The 26,159-nt window shown below is 43.3% G+C and overlaps 1 protein-coding gene across 5 annotated transcripts in view; it reads right to left on the minus strand.

Annotated features, from left to right (window-relative positions):
• Positions 1–391: 391 nt before the first annotated feature.
• The window catches only part of LOC121582859 (spermatid perinuclear RNA binding protein), a 123,877-nt gene continuing 98,109 nt past the window's right edge, over positions 392–26,159 (minus strand). For 2 of the 5 annotated variants that reach the window (XM_041899003.2, XM_041899002.2), the window contains 10 exons: positions 25,406–25,517; positions 25,067–25,164; positions 17,089–17,278; positions 14,139–14,347; positions 12,942–13,088; positions 12,569–12,703; positions 12,214–12,363; positions 11,758–11,899; positions 11,555–11,602; positions 392–3,323 (listed from right to left, as the gene is read on the minus strand). In XM_041899003.2, the coding sequence (XP_041754937.1) occupies positions 3,229–3,323; positions 11,555–11,602; positions 11,758–11,899; positions 12,214–12,363; positions 12,569–12,703; positions 12,942–13,088; positions 14,139–14,347; positions 17,089–17,278; positions 25,067–25,164; positions 25,406–25,517 (1,326 nt within the window). In that variant the 3' untranslated portion in view covers positions 392–3,228. Of the gene's footprint in view, positions 3,324–7,021; positions 7,413–11,554; positions 11,603–11,757; positions 11,900–12,213; positions 12,364–12,568; positions 12,704–12,941; positions 13,089–14,138; positions 14,348–17,088; positions 17,279–25,066; positions 25,165–25,405; positions 25,518–26,159 lie in introns of those variants that run through there. The other 3 variants (XM_041899004.2, XM_041899006.1, XM_041899005.1) reach the window with 3 other exon arrangements.

Consider the following 26,159-nt stretch of genomic DNA (forward strand, 5'->3'; position numbering starts at 1 on the left):
TTATTGATGTCACTTGTTAAATCCACTTCAAATCAGTGTAGGTGAGGGGGAGGAGACAGGTTAAAGAAGGATTTTTAAACCTTGAGACAATTGAGAGATGGATTGTGTATGTGTGCCATTCAGAGGGTGAATGGGCATGACAAAATATTTAAGTGCCTTTGAACAGGGTATTGCAGTAGGTGCCAGGCACACCGGTTTGTGTCAAGAACTGCAACACTGCTGGGTTTTTCACACTCAACAGTTTCCTGTGTGTATCAAGAATGGTCCACCACCCAAAGGACATCCAGCCAACCTGACACAACTGTGGGAAGCATTGGAGTCAACATGGGCCAGCATCCCTGTGGAACGCTTTCGACACCTTGTAGAATCCATGACCCGACGAACTGAGGTTGTTCTGAGGGCAACAAAAAAAGGGGGAGCGGGGGGATGCAACTCAATATTAGGAAGGTGTTCCTAATATTTGGTATAGTCAGTGTACGTCAACCATTTTAATTGGCTGATGCACATTTTGAGACAGAGAAAAAGTTAGCAAGTATGGCCCCACCAGGATTTCAACACCTAAAAGATTGGTTGAAGTTATTCGTCTTGAAAGTTACACTTTCCACATTATTTAAAAAACAAAATAAAAATAACAACATTTAAAATGACAAAAACACTGAAGATCAAACTGCCATGAAGATCAAGGAAGAAGAATCAATGCGTTTCATGTACATCCTGCAGTTTCCTTCTGACTGACTGAAGTCTTGTTTTTTAAAAGCTGTCGTGTTGAACATCCCAAAAAGTGATGAGGACAAATCATCAGAAGCTTTTACCAACTGAAGCTACATACATAAATACATACAGTACCGTGTGTGTTTGTGAAATGATTTGACCCACCAACCAGTGCTATAAAGCTATGCTTCAATGTTTTGGGACATTCAAATATGAGCATACCTTAAAAACGTGCATTCCCTTTTGGATGTGTATTGTGCCAGTTGTTAGATCATGTGGTTATGATATGTTTTAATCAGCCTATCTATTTGAAAAACACAAAAGTGATATTGCAGAATGGACTGTGGATTTGGGGTTGATTTAACATTTTTAGCAGCTTTCATATAAATAAGGTTAAAAAACATTCATATACCTTATCTTATCCTGTACTTTGTGATCCATCCATCTGGATATAGGACGGTTGTAGTGACCCTTCCTGATATAGGATGTCCACTTATTCAAGACCAGGTAATATAGCCTTGATGCTGGGTTGGTAATCTTGCTAGGCACTGTAGTTTACTTTACCACCATACACTAATTTAACCATACACAAACTCATATAATATCAACTACAGTTTACTATGGTTTCACCTTATCAGTTAGATATAGCATACTGTATACTATATGTAGTATATTATACTATATAGTATATAAATAGGTATACTAGAGAGGGTAAAGTGGGGTTTATGAAACGACTGGGTCCTGTCGGTCTTTCTAAAGTAGAGCTATAATGTGTATAATGTTGGAGTATCCATTTAATTAGACGTAGCTATTAATGTGTGGTTGGACTGTTCCATGGTGAAAAGGCTGTTGGTCTGTGACTGTGTTGACAGATGAAGCAGTAAGCCCTGTGTGTTGGTTTGTCCGAGTAGCATGCTTTTCTTAGTTCACGCTCGGTTTGTGCAACTGATGTACGTACAATACATTTGACACATCGGTTGTGATACAAAATACAATTTTCATGAGTTTGCCTGCACAAAAACGTTTACAAAACACAAACCCATTGTACATCAGTTGTACAAGCGGATTGTGAACTAAGCCCTTCAAGCAGCAGTGGAGCAACGGAGGGGCGACAGATGTGTGCATGGGGTGGGGGAGGGGCGAGCAGGTGGTGGTGCAGTCAAAGGGCCACCCACCACCTCTACAAGCCAACAAACCGTGAACTGTGCTTTTGGTCCCACGTTATGCTGTAGGCCAGAGAGAGAGGACTGTGGCTGGTCCTGTGAGGAGTTTGTGTTCAGATACTCTAGTTGTCCAACAGACCCCAGGTTATTATAAGGACAGCGTGTATGCACATAGAGTACAGATACAGTAGTACAGTACAGGGTGTACGCCACAGGAGGTTGGTGGCCCCTTAATTGGGGAGGACGGGCTCGGGGTAATGACTGGAGAGGAATCACTGGAATGGTATCAAATACATCGAACACATGGTTTCCATGTGTTTGACGCCATTCCGTTCGCGCCGTTCCATACATCATTATGAGCCGTCCTCCCCTCAGCAGCCTCCACTGGTGTACGCCTGTTAGCAGACAGACAGTGGAGCAGTGAGAAATGTTCCACTTAGTAGAGAAGTGTGCTTTCTGACAGGAAGTCAACAGGAAAGTAATGTGTGCTGTCACACAGGAAGTGTGTGTGTCTGTGTGTTAGAGAGGGCGGTAGGGTGGCTAGGTTGAGTGAGCGAGCGACTCTCGTCTGATTGGGCCGTGCTAGCGAGCCTTAGACCAGAGAGACCGAGCATGTCCAGAAAGGCTCAGATGAGAAGACATCGAGGCGAAAGAAGGAAGCATCACTACGCTAGTCTATTAGCACAGGTTAATTAAGAAACAAGTTTCATATTGCATGTCCTAGTACTAGAGTAAATTGCTTAGTGTATATAAAACTGGAAGAAGAAGAAGAAGAAAGCTATATTGTGGGATTATAATTACATTTCACTTTGTAATTCTAAAATAATTTATACCAACAATAAGTATATAATATTTACATACGCGTACATCATAAATAGTATCAGCACATGTAATATATATTTCTAGAAACATATACCATACACATATATGCATATATTCCATGGTATAGCCACACATACACACACAGTGAATATACAATTGAAATGACATTGCAATGCTGTGTTTGGGTAAGACTCAATTGAACATTCACGTCATCATCTCAAGTAAGCTTGAAGCCAAAAAGTTCAGGTGTAGTATTGCTATATAAGAAAGAGACCAAAAGACCAAGGTCCTCAGCCTTTAGTTTTGATGCAGCTGAGAGTCAAAAAAGTCAAATCAAGTATTGCTTTTTTAGGTTTGTTTCCTTTGATTTGGGTTGTGAGGAGACAGAACAGAGTGAGAGGAGTTCGGTTTGACCGCTCGCTGGCTCTGTACCGTACGGTGGGAGACGGACAGACAGCCTGCTGGGTCAAAGGTCAAGCTCCTTAGCGGGACTGTAGGTACGACAGTTTAGAAGCCACACAACCTGATGGTTCTAGAAGTCAGAGAAGAGATCTTGAGGACCCAAGTGAATAATAAATGGTGCGATGGTCCGAGGCTGGTAAAAAGGATTGTCAATGAAAAGACCACCTACAGTGAGGAGAAGAGCAGAGAGAGATAGTGTAATTACCGTGGGGCCCTGTAAGAGGCAGCATGACTTACTCTCTCCATAGGTTGTTATCTCTGCTCTGTCTGGCTGTACTGTACGTGGGGTTTTCATTGCACTGGGGCGGATCAGGTTAATAAAGACATCAACAACTTAAGTTGCAATGGTTACCACTTTCCGACAAAATCAATCCAACCAAAATTAAAAAGGATAAGGAAACTATTGAAAATAAAAACGTTGAAGCTCATTCATTTCAGATAAGAAAGCAGAGATATGTGATAAGACATGTAGCAACTTTTTTTAAGACAATGTGGTTAGTACATAACTCTGACAAATCAAATGTTGTGATTTTGGAGAGAGTATAGTACATTGCCATCACGAAGAGAGAGAGGGAGCCCATGGGATCAGAAGGGAGGGGGAGGGTTTGGGGTAAGGCACATTATGGGCTTCCCCTAGCTGTCACCGAGGCAGGTCTCCCCTGCTCAACCAACCATTGGACAGGACACTGGGACCTCTGGCCTATGGCTGCGCCTCATAGCGGTAACCATGGAGACGGCTGTCCTAAGAGTACGGTATCCCAGAGGGCTTTTCTCTCGATGGCGATGTTGACCACAACCTCCCAGCCACGGGCCAGCACAGACACACAACCTCCACTGATTGACCCAGATATCTCCATATAAGATATATTTAGGAGTAAATATAATATAACTTTCATGGTTTAACAAAAAAATATAGATGCAGGAAATTATAACATGGTCACTGAATTCCAATTTCGACCTCACTGTTCGCATTGAACAGTATGTGGCTTGTTGTGCAGTGAACTATCGGGCTAAATAGAGCAGGAAGGTAAGGTAATCATACCATGGCAGCATTGTGACAGAGGTAGCTTGTGCTTTGTGCTGGCCACATGGGAGAGGACTGAATGGACTGCTGAGTCACAATGACACACTCACCAAACAATAATAACATAAAAACATTCAAGCACAGAAATGAACCAGGACAATTAGGTAGAAAATCTCCATGGGTTGGATAGGGTCCCTTGTTGCTGCTTTCGATTCTCCAGTGTGTAGCTGTGTTTCTGTGTTTCCATATTTTCATGTGGGATGTGCTGTAGGTGTATTCGATAGGACTCAGGGGAACCAGCCAACTAAGCAGCCATATCAGATTGCTGTGCGAACTGCGGATGGAGGTCACGGGTTGGGGTCGGGAACCCAATGTGCAATGAGTGAGTGAGGGTTGTGAGGGGTCAGACTCAGGGTACATGTGCATGTATGCAGGACAAGACAAGTGATACCATCAGGACATCGCTGCAACCATGACCAGGGTCGAGGTCAATTCGATTTCAATTCAGCAAGTATAGGACTTAAACTGAAATTAAATCAAAATTCTCCCTGAATTGACTGAATTGAAATGGAATGAAGTGACAGCAGTGGGTTTGAGCTTCTATTTATTAGAAGATCTAATATGAGTGCTATTAACTGCTGTTGCTACTGTACCACTAGCTCTGCAAGCTGGTCTATTACTGTATAACCTCTGGTAAACCACCACCACCATGTTCCCCTACACTACACTCTTACTTCCTATTCATAACAACAGCATTTCTAATTTCCTGTTCACACCAGGAAATAGCTTCAAATAGCTTCTCTAGCTGCTATGTAAGCAAACAGAGGGTGCTACAGTGCAGTAGGGTCATTAGACTATACTGTACTGTTACTGTACCTCGTTTCAGTTATGACACCAGGCAGTGCTCAGCTTGTTGTAGGAGATAAAGGTTTTATTTGTCCACATTAGTTTCATTATTATTCCTATACATCCTTCACACAGCTCAGGTTTACAGAGAATGTGTCGTCTCGCTCTGGATAAGAGCGTCTGCTAAATGACTAAAATGTAAATGTCTATGTCAACTTGCAAGGCCTAAATCCTTCCTACAGCAGAACAAGAACAACAAATAACAAAAAAGGCTGATATACAGTGCATTGGGAAAGTATTCAGACCCCTTCCCTTTTTCCACATTTTGTTACGTTACAGCCTTATTCTAAAATGGATTTAATTATTGTTTTCCCTCATCAATCTACACACAATAACCCCATAATGACAAAGCAAAAACAGGTTTTTAGAAATGTTTACAACAATAAAACTACAAAAACCTGAAATATCACATTGACATAAGTGTTCAGAGCCTTTACTCAGTACTTTGTTGAAGCACCTTTGGCAGCGATTACAGCCTTGAGTCTTCTTGGGTATGACGCTACAAGCTTGGTACACCTGTATTTGGGGAGTTTCTCCCATTCTTCTCTGCAGATCCTCTCAAGCTCTGTTACAGCTATTTTCAGGTCTCTCCAGAGATGTTAGATCGGGTTCAAGTCCGGGCTCTGGCTGGGCCACTCAAGGACATTCAGAGACTTGTCGCGAAGCCACTCCTGCGTTATCTTGGCTATGTGCTTAGGGTCGTTGTCCTGTTCGAAGATGAACCTTCGCCCCAGTCTGAGTTTCTGAGCACTCTGGAGCAGGTTTTCATCAAGGATCTCTCTGTACTTTGCTCCGTTCATCTTTCCCTCGATCCTGACTAGTCTCCCAGTCCCTGCTGCTGAAAAACATCCCCACAGCATGATGCTGCCACCACCATGCTTCACCGTAAGGATGGTGCCAGGTTTCCTCCAGACGTGACGCTTGGCATTCAGGCCAAAGAGTTCAAGCTTGGTTTCATCAGACCAGAGAATCTTGTTTCTCATGGCCTGAGAGTCCTTTAGGTGTCTTTTGGTAAACTCCAAGTGGGCTGTCATGTGCCTTTTACTGAGGAGTGGCTTCCGTCTGACCACTCTACCATAAAGGCCTGATTGGTGGAGTGCTGCAGAGATGGTTGTCTCCACAGAGGAACTCTAGAGCTCTGTCAGAGTAATAACTTGTTTCAAAAATTCTAAAAAATAAATAACGGAAAAGTGGTGCGTGCATATGTATTCACCCCCTTTGCTATGAAGCCCCTAAATAAGATCTGGTGCAACCAATTACCTTCAGAAGTCACATAATTAGTTAAATAAAGTCCACCTGTGTGCAATCTAAGTGTCACATGATCTCAGTATATATACATCTGTTCTGAAAGGCCCCAGAGTCTGCAACACCACTAAGCAAGGGGCAACACCAAGCAATCGGCACCATGAAATTGCTGCAAAAGGTGGCTCTACAAAGTATTGACTTTGGGGAGGGTGAATAGTTATGCACGCTCAAGTTTTCAGTTTTCTTGTTTTATTTCTTGTTTGTTTCACAATAAAAAATATGTTGCATCTTCACAATCCTGTCTCGGAGCTCTACGGAGAATTCCTTCGACCTCATGGCTTGGTTTTTGCTCTGACATGCACTGTCAACTGTGGGACCTTATATAGACATGTGTGTGCCTTTCCAAATCATGTCCAATCAATTGAATCAACCATAGGTGTACTCCAATCAAATTGTAGAAGCATCTCAAGGATGATGAATGGAAACACGATGCACCTGAGCTCAATTTCGAGTCTCATAGCAAAGGGTCTGAATACTAAATACTGAATACTTATGTAAATAAGGTATTTCTGTTTTATTTTTGTAATAAATTTGCAAAACAAATTACAAACCTGTTTTAGCTTTGTCATTATGGGGTATTGTGTTTAGATTGATGAGGGGAAAAAATAATTTTATCAATTTTAATACATTTTAAAATAAGGCTGTAACGTAACAAAGTGTGGAAAAAGTCAAGGGGTCTGAATACTTTCCAAATGCAATGTACTGTAATTTAGACTCAAAATAATGATGTAACAATTCACAGTACAAATCCTTCAAGTTTTCCATTTTTGTAAGAACTTAAACCTGCAGGTTTTTTTTAACTGTAAAAGCTGGAAACAGTAAAAAAATCAAATCATGCTGAAGTCCTTTAGTTCAGTTCCCCCCTTGATATGTTGGAAAAACAAAAAGACTCAGATTCCCTTCTAAAAAAATAAGGTGGGGTGTTTTGGTGTCCCTGTGCTAAAAGAAGGAGTAGTGGGGGACGGGGTAGGCAGGCATTTTCATGACAGGCAACAGAAGCATTCTCTTGGGGGAGAAACCTAGAGAGGAGACACGAAAAGAGCACTCCATATGAGTCCACGGCAGGGCAAAACAAACGCTTCTGTCCTGTGTCATGATCTTCTACTGTGCCTAGAGTCTAGGCCACAGAACTACAATGAATAGAATTTCAGGTTAGCCATTTTGAGTGCACCAATGAGTTTACCAGTCAAAATGCTATTGTGAGAGCAGAGGGTTTGTTCCATTCATTCTACTTCTATAGAATGTGCAGAGCAACAGTAGAACCCAGAGAGAGGGACGATGTGTAAAGACGAAGTGAGTGAGTGAGTGAAGGAAGGAAGACCAAAGTCAATGGTGGTGTACAATGCAGGGCTATGGTTGGTTGGCTGGTTTGTTTGTCTAATTGTTTACAGGTATTGTATAATGGAGTGGATATTATTGTGGTCTGGGCTGTGGTTTGTGGCTGCGATCATAGACAGACAGAGGTCAAAGTTGTGTGTTCTTGAGTGTGTGATGTTTCATGTGTGTTTCTCTCAGTCTTGAACCCATACAGAAATCCCAAAGCAGCAACAGGAGGCTGAGCGCCACACAGCAGTGAGCGTCAGATAGAAAGATAGATAAAGAGATAGATGACTGTAGTGGGGAGGATGAACCAGCATGCCACATCATCTCAGAAGCATTGGGGGAGGGGGCTGGACAGAGACATGTTATCTGATCTCACAGCAGCCAAATACCATGATAGTGCCACATGACATGACTGAGTGGTGGGCACTAAATGAACAGGCAGAGACCAGGCAGGGCCACTGAGATTAGCTAAACTACAACACTACTAGCCTGGGACCAGATCTGATCGTGTTGTCTTGCCAACTCCTATTGTGACAAAGACCATAGGAGTTGGCAAGACAGCACAAACATATCTGGGACCAGGCTACAGCACTCAACTCCAGGGGCCTTATTCAAAAAGCATCTCAAGAGTAGGAGTGCTGATCTAGGATCAGGTGCCACCTGTCCATATAGTCTTACTCAAAGGAAAAACTGATCCTATATCCTACTCTGACACTCTTTGTGAATACAGGTCCCAGAGCTAGGCTCTCTGGGGTCTACTACTAGAACATGTTGTGCCTATCCAGCCCTGTACCCAGCAGTCTCCCCCTGCACATAAGACTCATTCAAAGCCCCCAGAACCAGAAACAGGCAACTCTCTCTGTGACAGAGAAAATGGGCCTCCCAATGCCACACAACACAACACACAAGGACCAGTCTGTTCTAAGTTTAGGGTGTGTGTGACAAAGAGATGGAGAGATAGAGAGAGGCAGAGAGAGGCTGAGTGTGTATATATTTGCAAACAAGATCATACGTTTTTTGAGTGTGTATGCATGCTTGAATTTGTGAGTGTATAAATCTGTAAGACAAAGTGGGTGTGAGTGATTGAGCATCGTGAGTGTTGCTGACCTCAAACCGCTCAGTGCTGTATTGAGTTATGCTGATTGTGCGAGAGCAGAGCAGCCTGAATCTGATCTAGTTCTGTAGACTATGGTAGACATTCAAACCTTCCAGAGCTCTTAGACATGCTACTGGCTGTCTGGCAGAGACTGTGTATATACAGTGGGGGAAAAAAGTATTTAGTCAGCCACCAATTGTGCAAGTTCTCCCACTTAAAAAGATGAGAGAGGCCTGTAATTTTCATCATAGGTACACGTCAACTATGACAGACAAAATGAGATTTTTTTTCTCCAGAAAATCACATTGTAGGATTTTTAATGAATTTATTTGCAAATGATGGTGGAAAATAAGTATTTGGTCAATAACAAAAGTTTCTCAATACTTTGTTATATACCCTTTGTTGGCAATGACACAGGTCAAACGTTTTCTGTAAGTCTTCACAAGGTTTTCACACACTGTTGCTGGTATTTTGGCCCATTCCTCCATGCAGATCTCCTCTAGAGCAGTGATGTTTTGGGGCTGTCGCTGGGCAACACAGACTTTCAACTCCCTCCAAATATTTTCTATGGGGTTGAGATCTGGAGACTGGCTAGGCCACTCCAGGACCTTGAAATGCTTCTTACGAAGCCACTCCTTCGTTGCCCGGGCGGTGTGTTTGGGATCATTGTCATGCTGAAAGACCCAGCCACGTTTCATCTTCAATGCCCTTGCTGATGGAAGGAGGTTTTCACTCGAAATCTCACGATACATGGCCCCATTCATTCTTTCCTTTACACGGATCAGTCATCCTGGTCCCTTTGCAGAAAAACAGCCCCAAAGCATGATGTTTCCACCCCCATGCTTCACAGTAGGTATGGTGTTCTTTGGATGCAACTCAGCATTCTTTGTCCTCCAAACACGACGAGTTGAGTTTTTACCAAAAAGTTCTATTTTGGTTTCATCTGACCATATGACATTCTCCCAATCCTCTTCTGGATCATCCAAATGCACTCTAGCAAACTTCAGACGGGCTTGGACATGTACTGGCTTAAGCAGGGGGACACGTCTGGCACTGCAGGATTTGAGTCCCTGGCGGCGTAGTGTGTTACTGGTGGTAGGCTTTGTTACTTTGGTCCCAGCTCTCTGCAGGTCATTCATTAGGTCCCCCCGTGTGGTTCTGGGATTTTTGCTCACCGTTCTTGTGATCATTTTGACCCCACGGGGTGAGATCTTGCGTGGAGCCCCAGATCGAGGGAGATTATCAGTGGTCTTGTATGTCTTCCATTTCCTAATAATTGCTCCCACAGTTGATTTCTTCAAACCAAGCTGCTTACCTATTGCAGATTCAGTCTTCCCAGCCTGGTGCAGGTCTACAATTTTGTTTCTGGTGTCTTTTGACAGCTCTTTGGTCTTGGCCATAGTGGAGTTTGGAGTGTGACTGTTTGAGGTTGTGGACAGGTGTCTTTTATACTGATAACAAGTTCAAACAGGTGCCATTAATACAGGTAACGAGTAGAGGACAGAGGAGCCTCTTAAAGAAGAAGTTACAGGTCTGTGAGAGCCAGAAATCTTGCTTGTTTGTAGGTGACCAAATACTTATTTTCCACCATAATTTGCAAATAAATTCATTAAAAATCCTACAATGTGATTTTCTGGATTTTTTTCCTCAATTTGTCTGTCATAGTTGACGTGTACCTATGATGAAAATTACAGGCCTCTCTCATCTTTTTAAGTGGGAGAACTTGCACAATTGGTGGCTGACTAAATACTTTTTTTCCCCACTGTATTTGCAAACAAGATCATACGTTTTTTGAGTGTGTAAATCTGTAAGACAAAGTGGGTGTGAGTGATTGAGCATCGTGAGTGTTGCTGACCTCAAACCGCTCAGTGCTGTATTGAGTTATGCTGATTGTGCGAGAGCAGAGCAGCCTGAATCTGATCTAGTTCTGTAGACTATGGTAGACATTCAAACCTTCCAGAGCTCTTAGACATGCTACTGGCTGTCTGGCAGAGACTGAGAAGGCCACAGATGACCGACCAGCCAGTCTAGCCAGAGGCACAGTGGGGAAGCTACACTATGTGTTCAGTGAATGAAACAGTCACACTGTGAATGTATAGCTACATGTTTATAAAATATAGTAGGGGTCTGAAATAGTTTGGGCTGGATGGTGGTGTGTGTGTGTGTGTGTGTGTGTGTGTGTGTGTATGTTTGTGTATGTGCGTGCGTGGGCGCAAATGTGTGTGTTTCCTAGTTTTTTTTGGAAGAAGTTAGTCTATAGAAGAAGTGTGTATAACCCATATAGCCTGTCCCTGTGTGTGTGTTGGTGGCATTGGTCCCTGCCTGCCTGGCCTGCTTTGAATGGGGTATCTGTTAGCTTAGCTGTGGACAGAGATATAGCATGGCTACACTAAGGAGAGGAGAGAGATGTCCAGAGAGTCAGGATGAGGGAGCAGGCAGACTGACGGAGGGGCAGGCAGAACAAGCAGCAGTCTGGACACTCAGGCGGGTTAAGAAGTGCAGCAAGGCTTGCTCCAACCACAGTAAGAACCAAAAGGTTATGATCAGTTCCACTTTTACTTTCTTTAGCTTTTAGATTTAGATTGACCCAATTTCCTACATTTCAATTTCGACCTCTACGTGTAACTCAGATTCAATGGCACTGTATCGTTTTCCAGTAGGGCCTCTCCAACAGTAGGGAGGAATAGTGAGGTAGGGCAGGTGTTAACTCTTTAACCTCTGCGAGAGAGAGGGATGACTTACCGTAGGCTGGGGCGGCTGCAGCACTGTATCCATATGGAGTCCCGAAGCCTGTCAGACATGTTAAAGCCATGTGGGCTGTTAGGATCGTTGGGTAACTGGTAATATAAACGCATGCATCCACTCAACATATAAACAACTCGAGTTTTGGCAGGGAAACGGACAGGACAGGCACACATAACACACCCACACTTTTACATACTTACATGTACCTGGTATCTGTGTGTATCCTTGTGCGGCAGCGCTGACGAAGGCTCCTCTGGTTAGGGCTGCAGCTCTACCTCTCCCTCTGGCAACCTGGGCTGCTACTGCTGAGGCTGCCGCTGCTGCTGCTAGGGCTCCTTTCGTCTACATAGACACAGAGGCAGTACAGTACTGATGACTGATCAGACTATCCTGTAAACAGGCGGTACTGATAGTTGATGAGACTCTGTATCAGGTTGTGAAGGTAAGAGAGGAAGTCTTTGATAACTGATCAGACTTTCTTCTAAAGAGAAATGATTGATCAGCTTCTCCGGTAAACAAGCAGTATTGATAACAGCCAGTATTGATAACTGATCAGTCTTGTTCCTCTAGAGGATTGATATTGCTAACTGACCACTCAGACTCTTCTAAACAGAAAGTATTGATAGCAGATCAGAGAGACAGTATTGGTAACATACGGCATGTTGTGGGATGATCTTCTTCTTCTTGATGTTGGCAGCAGCGTTGGGACCAGAGAAGAGTTTCTCTAGAGCAGCCAACGCAGCCGAAGCTTTCGCTACCTTCTTATTAGGCCCCGCCCCACGGAACTTCTGACCATCCACCTCCACCTGGAGAGAGAGAGGGAGAGACACACACAGACACACACACTGATGGAGTGATGTAGTGTGTCTGATGAGCTTGCCAGTCAGAGTGCACCAACCTTGGTCCATTGAGTTGCATCGAAGTCCATTGAGAGTCAGTCTGTGTGTGTGTGTGTGTGTGTGTGTGTCTAATCTACTGTTCCAATGGAGATATGCATGGTGTAGGCCTCACCTCCATGACGAAGCGTTTGTCGTGGCTGCCCCCGCTCTCTGATATCAGCTCATACTTCAGACCCCTGCGCTTCTCATTCAGCTCCATGACGGGGTTCTTACCACTGGCCGTCAGAATAGGACCCTGAGTTCGGACCTGAAAAAACAGGAGCAGAACAGAAATCAGATTACAGATAGATCACTAATTAAATTCTACTTCCTTTAATTTAAATTCAGTTCAAATTCTGCTTCCTGTGGGGTGTGGACAATTCAAATTAAATGTCAATTCAAGAATTGAATTGGAATAAAATACTAATTCGCAACTCAATTCAGAATTGACCCCAACCATCCCTGGTTTGTTTGTGTGTTCATGCGTGTGTGTGTGTGTACTGTACCTCCAGTGTATTTGAGCTGTCTGAGTGTGCTGTGTTATTGCTTGAGTGTGTAGATGATTCGCTCTTCCCCTCTCCGTCAGACTTCTCATCTGCACTGCAGTCCAGGTCCACATCAAACCCTGTGGGGTAACCCATCGCCTGCAGAACCTAGAGGGAGGGGAGGAGAGAGGCACAAATCCAACATCAAACAATTTCTGATTTCTTCCTCCATCCCAATGCATGTTCACAAGTAGTGTCTGTCAGCAACACTTCCTAACAGCACTACTGTGGGTTCTGGACCGGTTCTGAGTGACTGAGTTTGAACTCCAACACACTCCTCCTGTTTCCTGTATTATAATGAACCTGGTTCCCTCAAGGCTAATTCACCGGCAGCACACAGCACCTTTGGGGCTCTGTAGTCAGTGGACCGGTACCTTTCTCTGTGTGGACAGAACAGGAGCTCTCTTTGTGTCTGACCCAAATTGGTGCTAGTGCTTGCACACACACACACAAACGCACACAGACGCACACGCAAGTACACACACATGCACGCGCATCGCCAGGGCACCAAAGCAGAGCAGAGCAGCAGAGTAGCATCGGGGCCTTTTATGGCAATCTGAGGAGGATAGAGGATTATCTATCTCTATGCTTGGGAAAGCCTCTTTGTTCACAACGACTTTGGGATTACCCAGATTTGGCCGCTCCACAGCAGCCAGGAGAGGGGGCGAGAAGGGGGGGGGGGCATCCCTGTCTGACCGCAGCTTGAGCCCTCACTCGTCTCACTCACAAGCACTCTCTCCTCTCTTCACTACTCTACTCATCACACAACACAACAGCTGTGTCTGAATCACTCACTCCTCTCACAGAACACAACAGCTGTGTCTGAATCACTCACTCCTCTCACACAACATAATAGCTCCCTGTCTGGACTATTCTAACTGACTAATATATTATCTTAGACAATAATATTATCTCTCTGTCTAGACGTTGACCCTGTTAACAAACACCCCCGTGCTGTTGTTACTGTAACACTACTAGCACCATTTCCACATTTTACAGAGTAGCCTGCAACACTCTCACACCCTTTACAGTACGTTGTAGAGCTCTCCCCAGGGGTACTTGCCCTTTACTAACACCAAACTACTATTTTCACCTCTTCCCAACATTTATCCACCCCTTCTCTCATTGACCAGGACAATAGGGTTCAAACTCTGTTACCTTGACAGCAACATGCAGCTTGGCGGTCTTCTTGGAGGAGCCTGAGGCTTCGTAGACAGTGCTGTCTAGGTCTACAGACATGGTGAAAACCGGAGCGTGAACTGGGCCAGACTGGGACAGCAGCTTGTACTGCAGACCTGGACGTATCTGATTCAGACGCATTAGAGCATTCATTGGTTGGTTGCTGTCTATTGCTTTGCTGTCGAGGACTAGGGAGGAAAGAGAGAGATACCAGAGAGAGGGTTAACAAAATAACAGTGGTTGTTGTTCAGTCAATCAAATGTATTGATAAATACATGCATGGTGTTATAGGAAATACTTTTTGACAAAATATCTGAGGAGTTGCGTTTGATTGTGTGTTTAAGTACTACAAAGGGGACCCTTGCTTCAAAAAGGACATCCTTTCTAACTGATTCTAACACCGGAGGCTAAGTAGCACTCCGACTATTTCCTCAAAATAACAAAAAGTGTTCTGAGGAGTTACGCTAGCTGGCTGTAGTATCCTCAGGCAACAGCTTCACGTTCAGACTGTGTGCAATATTCTATTCCCGGATTCATCCTTAAAAAACCTCATTGCTAAATCTGCTTCTTTCTAACCAATTACTTTTCCTCTAACGGGGAGGACAGGAAAGGGGACAGCTGGATGTCTTTGAGAAACATTAGAAATCAATAACATTGATTTCCCAGTGGGTTGTGTTGTGTGTACAGTGGGGAGAATAAGTATTTGATACACTGCCGATTTTGCAGGTTTTCCTACTTACAAAGCATGTAGAGGTCTGTAATTGTTATCATAGGTACACTTCAACTGTGAGAGACGGAATCTAAAACAAAAATCCAGAAAATCACATTGTATGATTTTTAAGTAATTAATTTGTATTTTATTGCATGACATAAGTATTTGATACATCAGAAAAGCAGAACTTAATATTTGGTACAGAAACCTTTGTTTGCAATTACAGAGATCATACGTTTCCTGTAGGTCTTGACCAGGTTTGCACACACTGCAGCAGGGATTTTGGCCCACTCCTCCATACAGACCTTCTCCAGATCTTTCAGGTTTCGGGGCTGTCGCTGGGCAATACAGACTTTCAGCTCCCTCCAAAGATTTTCTATTGGGTTCAGGTCTGGTGACTGGCTAGGCCACTCCAGGACCTTGATATGCTTCTTACGGAGCCACTCCTTAGTTGCCCTGGCTGTGTGTTTCGGGTCGTTGTCATGCTGGAAGACCCAGCCACGACCCATCTTCAATGCTCTTACTGAGGGAAGGAGGTTGTTGGCGTTGATCTCGCGATACATGGCCCCATCCATCCTCCCCTCAATACGGTGCAGTCGTCCTGTCCCCTTTACAGAAAAGCATCTCCAAAGAATGATGTTTCCACCTCCATGCTTCACGGTTGGGATGGTGGTTCTTGGGGTTGTACTCATCTTTCTTCTTCCTCCAAACACGGCGAGTGGAGTTTAGACCAAAAAGCTCTATTTTTGTCTCATCAGACCACATGACCTTCTCCCATTCCTCCTCTGGATCATCCAAATGGTCATTGGCAAACTTCAGACGGGCCTGGACATGCACTGGCTTGAGCAGTGGGACCTTGCGTGCGCTGCTGGATTTTAATCCATGACGGCGTAGTGTGTTACTAATGGTTTTCTTTGAGACTGTGGTCCCAGCTCTCTTCAGGTCATTGACCAGGTCCTGCCGTGTAGTTCTGGGCTGATCCCTCACCTTCCTCATGATCATTGATGCCCCACGAGGTGAGATCTTGCATGGAGCCCCAGACCGAGGGTGATTGACCGTCATCTTGAACTTCTTCCATTTTCTAATAATTGCGCCAACAGTTGTTGCCTTCTCACCAAGCTGCTTGCCTATTGTCTTGTAGCCCATCCCAGCCTTGTGCAGGTCTACAATTTTATCCCTGATGTCCTTACACAGCTCTCTGGTCTTGGCCATTGTGGAGAGGTTGGAGTCTGTTTGATTGAGTGTGTGGACAGGTGTCTTTTATACAGGCAACAAGTTCAAACAGGTGCAGTTAATACAGGTAATGAGTGGAGAACAGGAGGGCTTCTTAAAGAAAAACTAACAGGTCTGTGAGAGCCGGAATTCTTACTGGTTGGTAGGTGATCAAATACTTATGTCATGCAATAAAATGCAAATTAATTACTTAAAAATCATACAATGTGATTTTCTGGATTTTTGTTTTAGATTCCGTCTCTCACAGTTGAAGTGTACCTATGATAAAAATGACAGACCTCTACATGCTTTGTAAGTAGGAAAACCTGCAAAACTGGCAGTGTATCAAATACTTGTTTTCCCCACTGTATCTGCCTTGAGAGAGGAAGGAGGAGAGAACTAGAGATAGAGATGGGGAAACGATAGCATGTCAATCCCAGACCTGTTCGTGCTCTATAGCCAACTCCTATGGAAAGGTTTGGTAATGACAATGACCATGGGAGTTGGCTTTACAGGACAAACAGATCCTGGACCAGGCTAAGAAAGGAGGGTTAGATGTAGGTTTCATGTATTTTATAGAGAGAGAGAAAACACCTCCAGTCCAGTCATATGGTGTTGGTTTAGAACAGAAGGAAATGAGTTCCTCTTTCTCTCCAGGACTCAAACATTTCCTCAATCTATAGGAGAATGTGACTGGACTTCTAGAAAGTTTAGACAACTGCTATCATCAGGACCATGAAGCCTTTGGAGTCTTGACTTATAAAGGGCCAGAGGTTTCTGCTGACCAATAAAAACTAAAAACCATAGCTATGTTACAAGTAACAAACTAGAGAAACTACTGGCCCTAATTGTCCGAGACACATTTCCGTGGACAATTAAGTTTATTACTTACTACTTTTTATCTTTATCTTATCACATATTATCACATGACCCAGGGAGGGAACTTCTCCCAGGTCACATAACAGAGCAGGGTCAGCGGTCAGGTGTCAGGGAGGCAGGGCTGACCTTTCCTCAGGTTCCTCTTCATCTTCTTGATGAGGTCTTTGTCATCCGTGGACCCGTCCTCGTACGGCCTCTTCAGCCCTGAGCCCTCCTTGTCTGACCAGGGGTACTTCTGGGAGGGTTTACTAGAGGGGAGAGGGTCCATCTCCAGCACCTTGTAGATGTGACTGAACGCCATCAGTCTCAGAGCATGCTGGAACAGAGAGACACAGCAGATCGGTGAGGAGAGAAAGAAACCAAGACACAACAGACAGCGGAGGAAAAGAGGAGTGGAAGAGACAGAAGGACTGACAGACAGGTGTGGATGGAAAGAGACAGACAGGACAGATGCAAACAGAAAGAGACAACTAACAAAGCACACAGACAGGTGAGGAATGAAAGTGACAGATACACAGACAGGCATGGAGTCTGGTCTAGTGGTAGAGCTGCCGACTCCGGATCACACATTCCCCCCTGGTGATGGGGGTTTGAGCCTTGTCTCTGCTAATCTGTCTAAGCCCCTCTACAGCCTCATGATTAACAAAGAGAGGAGAGAAACATACATACACAGACAGACAGAAACAGTGAGAGAAACAACTAACAAAACAAACAGATCTAATCTATGTGGTTCATTGATCCCATTTACAGAAATCAAATGATTTTACTTTTGTTTGTTTTTATGTACAATAGCCTATTCAGCAACAACTTCCATCGCACTCACCCAATAGTCACTGCCGTTACTTAGCAACAGTGGCTCCAGTACTAACCCCAGGTAAACAATACAAGCAGATGATTTGAGCTGCACTTCTCTTTGGCTGAGTTGAGTGGTATAGAGAAGGCACTGGGCCATGGATCACTATGTACAGTATGACTATGTATGGAGGGAGACAGGCCTATATTGTGATTGGCAGTTTGGCACCAACTGTCCCTCACTGAGAGAAATTAAATGAGAAGCAGCACTAGCTTTCCTACATTAAAATATTTCCTACGTTAAAACGCACACACGCACACACAAAAACAGTATGAGCCATCTCACTCCAGTATCCCTGCACACTGAAATCAAAAATCAAATCAAATCAAATTGTATTTGTCACAAGCGCCGAATACAACAGGTGTAGACCTTACCGTGGAATGCTTATTTACAAGCACTTAACTAACAATGCAGTTTTAAGGAAATAGAGTTAAGAAAATATATACTAAATTAATAATAATAAGTTACAGAATAAAATAACAATAACAAGGCTATATACAGTGCTTTGCAAAAGTATTCATCCCCCTTGGCGTTTTTCCTATTTTGTTGCATTACAACCTGTAATTTAAATTGATTTTTATTTGGATTTCATGTAATGGACATACATAAAATAGTCAAAATTGGTGAAGTGAAATTTTAAAAATAACATGTTTCAAAAAATTCAAAAAAATAAATAACGGAAAAGAGGTGCGTGCATATGTATTCACCCCCTTTGCTATGAAGCCCCTAAATAAGATCTGGTGCAACCAATTACCTTCAGAAGTCACATAATTAGTTAAATAAAGTCCACCTGTGTGCAATCTAAGTGTCACATGATCTCAGTATATATACACCTGTTCTGAAAGGCCCCAGAGTCTGCAACACCACTAAGCAAGGGGCACCACCAAGCAAGCGGCACCATGAAGACCAAGGAGCTCTCCAAACAGGTCAGGGACAAAGTTGTGGAGAAGTACAGATCAGGGTTGGGTTATAAAAAAATATCTGAAACTTTGAACATCCCACGGAGCACCATTAAATCCATTATAAAAAAATTGAAAGAATGTGGCACCACAACAAACCTGCCAAGAGAAGGCCGCCCACCAAAACTCATGGACCAGGCAAGGAGGGCATTAATCAGAGAGGCAACAAAGAGACCAAAGATAACCCTGATGGAGCTGCAAACCTCCACAGCGGAGATTGGAGTATCTGTCCATAGAACCACTTTAAGCCGTACACTCCACAGAGCTGGGCTTTACGGAAGAGTGGCCAGAAACAAGCCATTGCTTAAAGAAAAAAATAAGCAAACACATTTGGTGTTCGCCAAAAGGCATGTGGGAGACTCCCCAAACATATGGAAGAAGGTACTCTGGTCAGATGAGACTAAAATTGAGCTTTTTGGCCATCAAGGAAAACGCTTTGTCTGGCGCAAACCCAACACCTCTCATCACCCCGAGAACACCATCCCCACAGTGAAGCATGGTGGTGGCAGCATCATGCTGTGGGGATGTTTTTCATCGGCAGGGACTGGGAAACTGGTCAGAATTGAAGGAATGATGGATGGCGCTAAATACAGGGAAATTCTTGAGGGAAACCTGTTTCAGTCTTCCAGAGATTTGAGACTGGGACGGAGGTTCACCTTCCAGCAGGACAATGACCCTAAGCATACTGCTAAAGCAACACTTGAGTGGTTTAAGGGGAAACATTTAAACGTCTTGGAATGGCCTGTATGACTTAAAGATTGCTGTACACCAGCGGAACCCATCCAACTTGAAGGAGCTGGAGCAGTTTTGCCTTGAAGAATGGGCAAAAATCCCAGAGGCTAGATGTGCCAAGCTTATACAGATATACCCCAAGAGACTTGCAACTGTAATTGCTGCAAAAGGTGGCTCTACAAAGTATTGACTTTGGGGGGGGGGGTGAATAGTTGTGCACGCTCAAGTTGTGTTTTTTTGTCTTATTTCTTGTTTGTTTCACAATAAAATATATTTTGCATCTTCAAAGTGGTAGGCATGTTGTGTAAATCAAATGATACAAACCCCCCAAAAATCTATTTTAATTCCAGGATGTAAGGCAACAAAATAGGAAATGCAAATAGTCCGGGTGGCCATTTGATTAATTGTTCAGCAGTCTTATGGCTTGGGGGTAGAAGCTGTTAAGGAGCCTTTTGGACCTAGACTTGGCACTCCGGTACCGCTTGCCATGAGGTAGCAGAGAGAACAGTCTATGACTTGGTTGACTGGAGTCTTTGACAATTTTTTGGGCCTTCCTCTGACACCGCCTAGTATATAGGTCCTGGACGGCAGGAAGCTTGGCCCCAGTGATGTACTGGGCTGTACGCACTACCCTCTTGAGCACCTTACGGTCGAATGCCGAGCAGTTGGTCAGGATGCTCTCAATGGTGCAGCTGTAGAACTTTGGGGACCCATGCCAAATCTTTTCAGTCTCCTCAGGGGGAAAAGGCATTGTTGTGCCCTCCTCACGACTGTCTTGGTGTGTTTGGACCATGATAGTTTGTTGGTGATGTGGACACCAAGGAACTTGAAACTCTCGACCGCTGCACTACAGCCCTGTTCACCACACTGCCAGGTCTCTGACCTCCACCCTATAGGCTGTCTCATCGTTGTCGGGGATCAGGCCTACCACCGTTGTGTCATCAGAAAACGTAATGATGGTTTTGGAGTCGTGCTTGGCCACGCAGTCGTGGGTGAACAGGGAGTACAGGAGGGGACTAAGCACGCACCCCTGTGGGCTATAAATATTGTATTGGCACTGACCCTGGCACTGACCCTGTATATAGCTCACTTACTTTCTTGTGTTCTTCTTATTTCTATTGCTTGTGTGTTTTTGTTCTACTTTTTATTTGTATATTTAGTACTACTGATATTGATTACTGTATTGTTGGGAAGGAGCTTGCAAGAAAGGTATTTCACTGTACTTGTGCATCTGACAATAACACTTGAAACTTGAGCTCCAGAGTCAATTTCCTAATGCAAATATATCAGAGGCGCTAAGGAAACACTCAGATATTCATATGCAGCGTTGCTTTACCTCATTCCCAGAGCCGCTCTCTATCCTATCTCTCTCCTATCTAACCATGTATCTACTACAATACAATTAGCCACATTGACATTCCATTGCCGTTTCACCTTCCTACAAAGGAGAGGGCAGGAAGATCCACTCAGACATGCAGCTCACTCCCTCTCTATTCCTAACCCGGCTTAGTGGAGCACACACACACACGCCAGGGTTTCTGTTAGCCGGTAATAGCTGGCTTTTTGCCTATTAATTGATTGAAAAACCAGTACATGTAAATACATTTGACCCGTCATATTTATCGGTCTATAGGATGCTTTGCATAGGCCTAATGTAGTGGAATTGAATTGGCGCGTGTATTTTCGTTAGTTGTTAGTTGTTATGTATCTTATTTATCACATGTGCACGGCATACAGATACTAGTTTCAGCAGAAAATCTGTCAGACAGCGTGAGAGCTGTGCTACAGCTCCTCAAACAAAATGTTTGTTGCTGCTGCGCAACAATTCTAAATGCAATCGTGTGTTAAAAACTGTTTTAATGGCCACGATTAAAAATAGCTACTATTTTTATTTCTCAACTGGTAGCCTATTGCTGCGCTTATAATGTGAAGAAATAATAGTTGATCAACATTTTAAGCTAAACGTTCTGATCTGTTGCATCAGACTCATTGCTTTTTAAAGTTATTTGATGTAGCCTAGGCCTACTGGTTGTATGAATTTGGGATCTATCGTCCCACAACTGTCCCAGAGTCTGTTTAGAATAGGCTATTTCTTTATCGATAAGCTGACCAATATAATAGGTAGCCTAAACTTTTCTATTATAGTAGATTGACATAGGCTAGTGATTTTGCTGTTCGTTGCTCGTCTTGTTGGCTGAGGAAAAGTACATGTGCAAATTGGAATTCGATAAGAAGCACGCACGCCATTGCATCCTCGAGTTGCAAGACTCACAGCTGTAATCGCTGCCAAAGGTGCTTCTACAAAGTATTGACTCAGGGGTGTGAATACTTATATAAATTAGATATTTCTGTATATCATTTTCTAAAAACATGTTTTCACTTTGTCATTATGGGGTATTGTGTGTAGATGGGTGAGAGAAAAACATCAATTTAATCCATTTTGAATTCAGGCTGTAACACAACAAAATGTGGAATAAGTCAAGGGGTTCCAACAACGAGCTGCAATTTCTGAATAATTGCGTTTAGTCTATTTTCCGCTTAGGCTAATTTGCAAACTGCTAGTGCCATTTAGAATTGGTTAGCCTAGACTATAACCCCCCAAACTGAAAATACACAAAAACATTAGTTTGATAAAGAGAAAATGCATATTTTCATCAGAATCATTAAGCATAGGCTTACTCACCAAACAGATGGTATGGCCGTAATTCATCACCATGCAGTGTTCAATTTGGAATTGTTAATACATTTAGAAAAATGTTAAAAAACGGTAGAATAAACTAAATCAAACGTCTGAAAATCGAAAAGAAAACAGATTTTGGTTTGTAACGCAGATTTTTTTTCTTCTTTCAACTTGCCAAATTGAGCCCCGTTTGAAATGATCACTCTTTGAGAATAACTGTTCCAGACTTGAGATGTGCATCATTTTGCACTGGCAACTTTTTTCATTTGGAAAAATATTAAGTTCTATTTTATTCTGTTATATTACGATATGCTTTTTTAAAACTATTAAATAGGTGTCTTGACAGTGATAAGGGCTCGGTAAATAAGAGTGTCTTGTCTGCTGAACAAAAATATAAACGCAACATGCAAATATTTCAATGATTACAGTTCATCTAAGGAAAGCAGTCAATTTAAATAAATAAATGAGGCCCTAATCTATGGATTTCACATGACTGGGAAGGGGCGCAGCCAATCAGAATTCGTTTTTACAGAGGTGTACAGAGGCAGGATTCATGGGTTGCCATGGCAGTGGTTTCCCACGCTTATCATCAAGGTAAAGCTCCTGGGTGGGGGGCCGAGGTGTTGGATTGATGAGGTGTGTGTGTGTGTGTGTGTGTGTGTGTGTGTGTGTGGTATATAACAGTGATGTTCTATCCCCCTCTCCACACAGCTCAGAGCCCAGATAAGTGCAGAGAAGAGCATCTTAAAGAGGGTTTCCCCTGTCTGACAGGAGTGTAATCTCCAGGCTACAGATGAGATAAGACTGGCTGGAGCCCCCGGCTGATCTCAACACTAAACACTCACACCATGGACAGTATCGAGTTCTGCTCTGAGACTACCCAGTACTAATGTTCCCTCTAAGCTGCCACGCTGAAGAAATATCAGCCTGCGCAGAGAAGCACGAGATTGAACTTTCTAGAGTTTTCCCATTTTATGTTTTTGAATAATAAAAGTTCTAAATTTGCTTTATGAGTAGTGCGTGGCCCTAAGGTGGCGACACATACATTCTAAGTGATTTCAATGGGTATTTCTCCATTCTGGTTGTTTTATACTGTTCAATTCAACTTCAACCAATATTTTAATTTTCAGGATTTTCATCCATTTCTGCATTTCCTGCACTCATTTGAGATAATTTCCACACTGCCACGTAGGGCTGCACGATGTAGGCTAACAATCTAGGCCATTTTTATAACCAAATGTTGCAATTGCGATTTGACTTGCGATTTAGAGCAAAACACTTGGCTGAACTGTTGGAATCATGGAAACAGAACGATTATTCTAATTCTATAGTTAGAAGATAATAGTGGGCACTTCGAATACAGTGTTGTTTGACATGACAACGAATGAAAATGCCAGGGAGGAGTTATTGTGATAGGATAGGAACTAAATTGTTGACAAGTGTTTCCTAGGGGACCCTATCATCTTTGGCTACATTTAATGTTTTCTCTTAGCTACTTCACGTAGCTAACATATTCTTGCTTCGCGTATTCCTCTTTGATTTAGAAGATACTGTTGCATAAACAACATGCTGATTTAGGTCTACACCATCACTGGTAATATCAGGCTGTCTGGCACTGACTCAGTACATTTATTAGCTAGCTAGCAATTAGTATTAGCGGCTAACAAGATTTAGGCCCAACTTGCTAAGAAAATAAAACTAGCTGTTTGCAGATGTAAGAAACACAAACTAATAGTGTAATTATAGAACGCTAGTGGATTCATATTAAGAAGTCAAGTGAAAACAGTATCGTTGTCATCAACATTGTTGCATGCGCTGCATTGACCATGCAGACTGAATGCAAGTGTAGGGGTCGAGGAACAACAAATGTGCTCCTTGAGTGACAGGAGGCAGGGCTAGGTCTGTGTGGAAAGCGGCACGGAGAGAGAGCTGAGAGAGATGACTGAAGTAGCTAAGTAAACTATAAAAATGGACGTTACACACAGCGTATCACATTTAACAAACCAAACATTTAAATACCATTATAGAAGGTAAAGTAAAAACCCAAACCAGTCGTGCATCAATACCGGTATATCGTAAAGTACGCTATACCGCCCAGCCATACATTGGAGTAGGATTCTATTGCATTGACATGTAAGACTCAGTCCGTACTCTACGCAGACTGGTGCGGCATAACCAATCAGTGCTGCAGTAGGCCTATATGCAAATAGACCATTGACATATATGGATATGTGCCATTCACTTTGAACTTGATTGTGTTTACAGTATGAGCAACTGTAAGTAGATGTTTTGAGATCAAAGCAAGAGCTGCATGAAGCCAAGTGTGCACATTTGATAATATCATTTGCTAGTTAGTGAGTTATTATCCCAGTTATAGATCATTTGTAGTCAGCAATGGGGGAGTGACTGCTACAAGAGCACAAAACATGTACATTTCTAGACATCTTTGAAATGTGAGTTGGTTAAAGAGCTTTTTTTTGTCTTAAAGGGGCAGTGTTGTATTTTGAGACGGTCTTGAATAAGCTAAGTAGCCAATAGGCAGAGGGTAGCATAATATGTCTGATTCTCTGTAACTTAAAGTGGGTACAGCCTCAATGTTCACAGTAAACGTGCGCTGGATGTTGCACAGAATTTTCACAATGTTCAAGTTTGCACTCAGCAGACCTGAAATCTGCTCAGTGCCGGGAATAAAATTGAGGGAACATTGCCCAGAACTGCTACCTGAAAATACCAAAAACTGTCTGGGTTCAAACCTGGGTCCCACGCAAGCCACAAGACATGGTTACCCCTCTGAGCCAAAGAGCCTAGGCATTAGCATGGGGAGCTTAGGCAAGGTTCACCGAACCACTTCCGTTCCACAGGTATGAGGTGAGGTTTTACCTGTGCGCTGTAGGTGATGGCCTCTGCCTCCTCGTCTGTCATGGCCGTTAGGGTGTTGGTCAGCTCCTTCTCACATGGGTCGTGTAACCCTGGTCCTCCTTGGGATCGCAAATAGACAAGGAAATCTTAATTTCATTCAACCTTTTTTCAACCTGCTCCCCCAGGTTAACTAAATGAGCCTCTGATTCCTACATCATTCAATACTAATGAGTTATGACTTCATCAAATTATTTGAAAGTAATAACAGGTTTGTTTTTTCCCATGTCAGTTTGTAACAGGGAAAGTGAAAGGCAGAAAGAGAGAGAGACAGAGACAAAGAGAGACAGGTATGTACTGTACCTGGAAGGAGGATTCCTGAGGCGAGACACTCCATGACCCTACGGAGGGCCTCCCCTGCACCCAGCGGCCGGTTACACGTGGCTATGGCCTTCTCACAGATCAGCTCCAGGGGCTGGGGGAGATACCAAGACCAAGATAAAGCAAGGACAGCGAGATCAGTTCAGCTGTTAGTGGCACACAAACCAGTATATGTTTGGTCTGAAACACCAGTATATGTTTGGTCTGAGACACTAGTATACAATACAAGTCAAAAGTTTGGACTCACCTACTCATGCAAGGGTTTTTCTTTATTTTTTACTATTTTCTACATTGTAGAATAATAGTGAAGACATCAAAACTATGAAATAACACATATGGAGTCATGTAGTAATCAAAAAAGTGTTAAACAAATCAAGATATATTTTATATTTGAGATTCTTCAAATAGCCACCCTTTGCCTTGATGACAGCTTTGCACATTGCTCATTCTCTCAACCTGGAATGCTTTTCCAACAGTCTTGAAGGAGTTCCCACATATGCTGATCACTTGTTGGCTGCTTTTCCTTCACTATGCCATCCGACTCATCCCAAACCATCTCAATTGGGTTGAGGTCGGGGGATTGTGGAGGCCAGATCATCTGATGCAGCACTCCATCACTCTCCTTCTTGGTAAAATAGCCCTTACACAGCCTGGAGGTGTGTTGGGTCATTGTCCTGTTGAAAAACAAATGATAGTCCCACTAAGTCCAAACCAGATAGGATGGCGTATCGCTGCA

Source organism: Coregonus clupeaformis, chromosome 15, assembly GCF_020615455.1.
Source record: "Coregonus clupeaformis isolate EN_2021a chromosome 15, ASM2061545v1, whole genome shotgun sequence".
NCBI classification, from domain to species: Eukaryota; Metazoa; Chordata; class Actinopteri; order Salmoniformes; family Salmonidae; genus Coregonus; species Coregonus clupeaformis.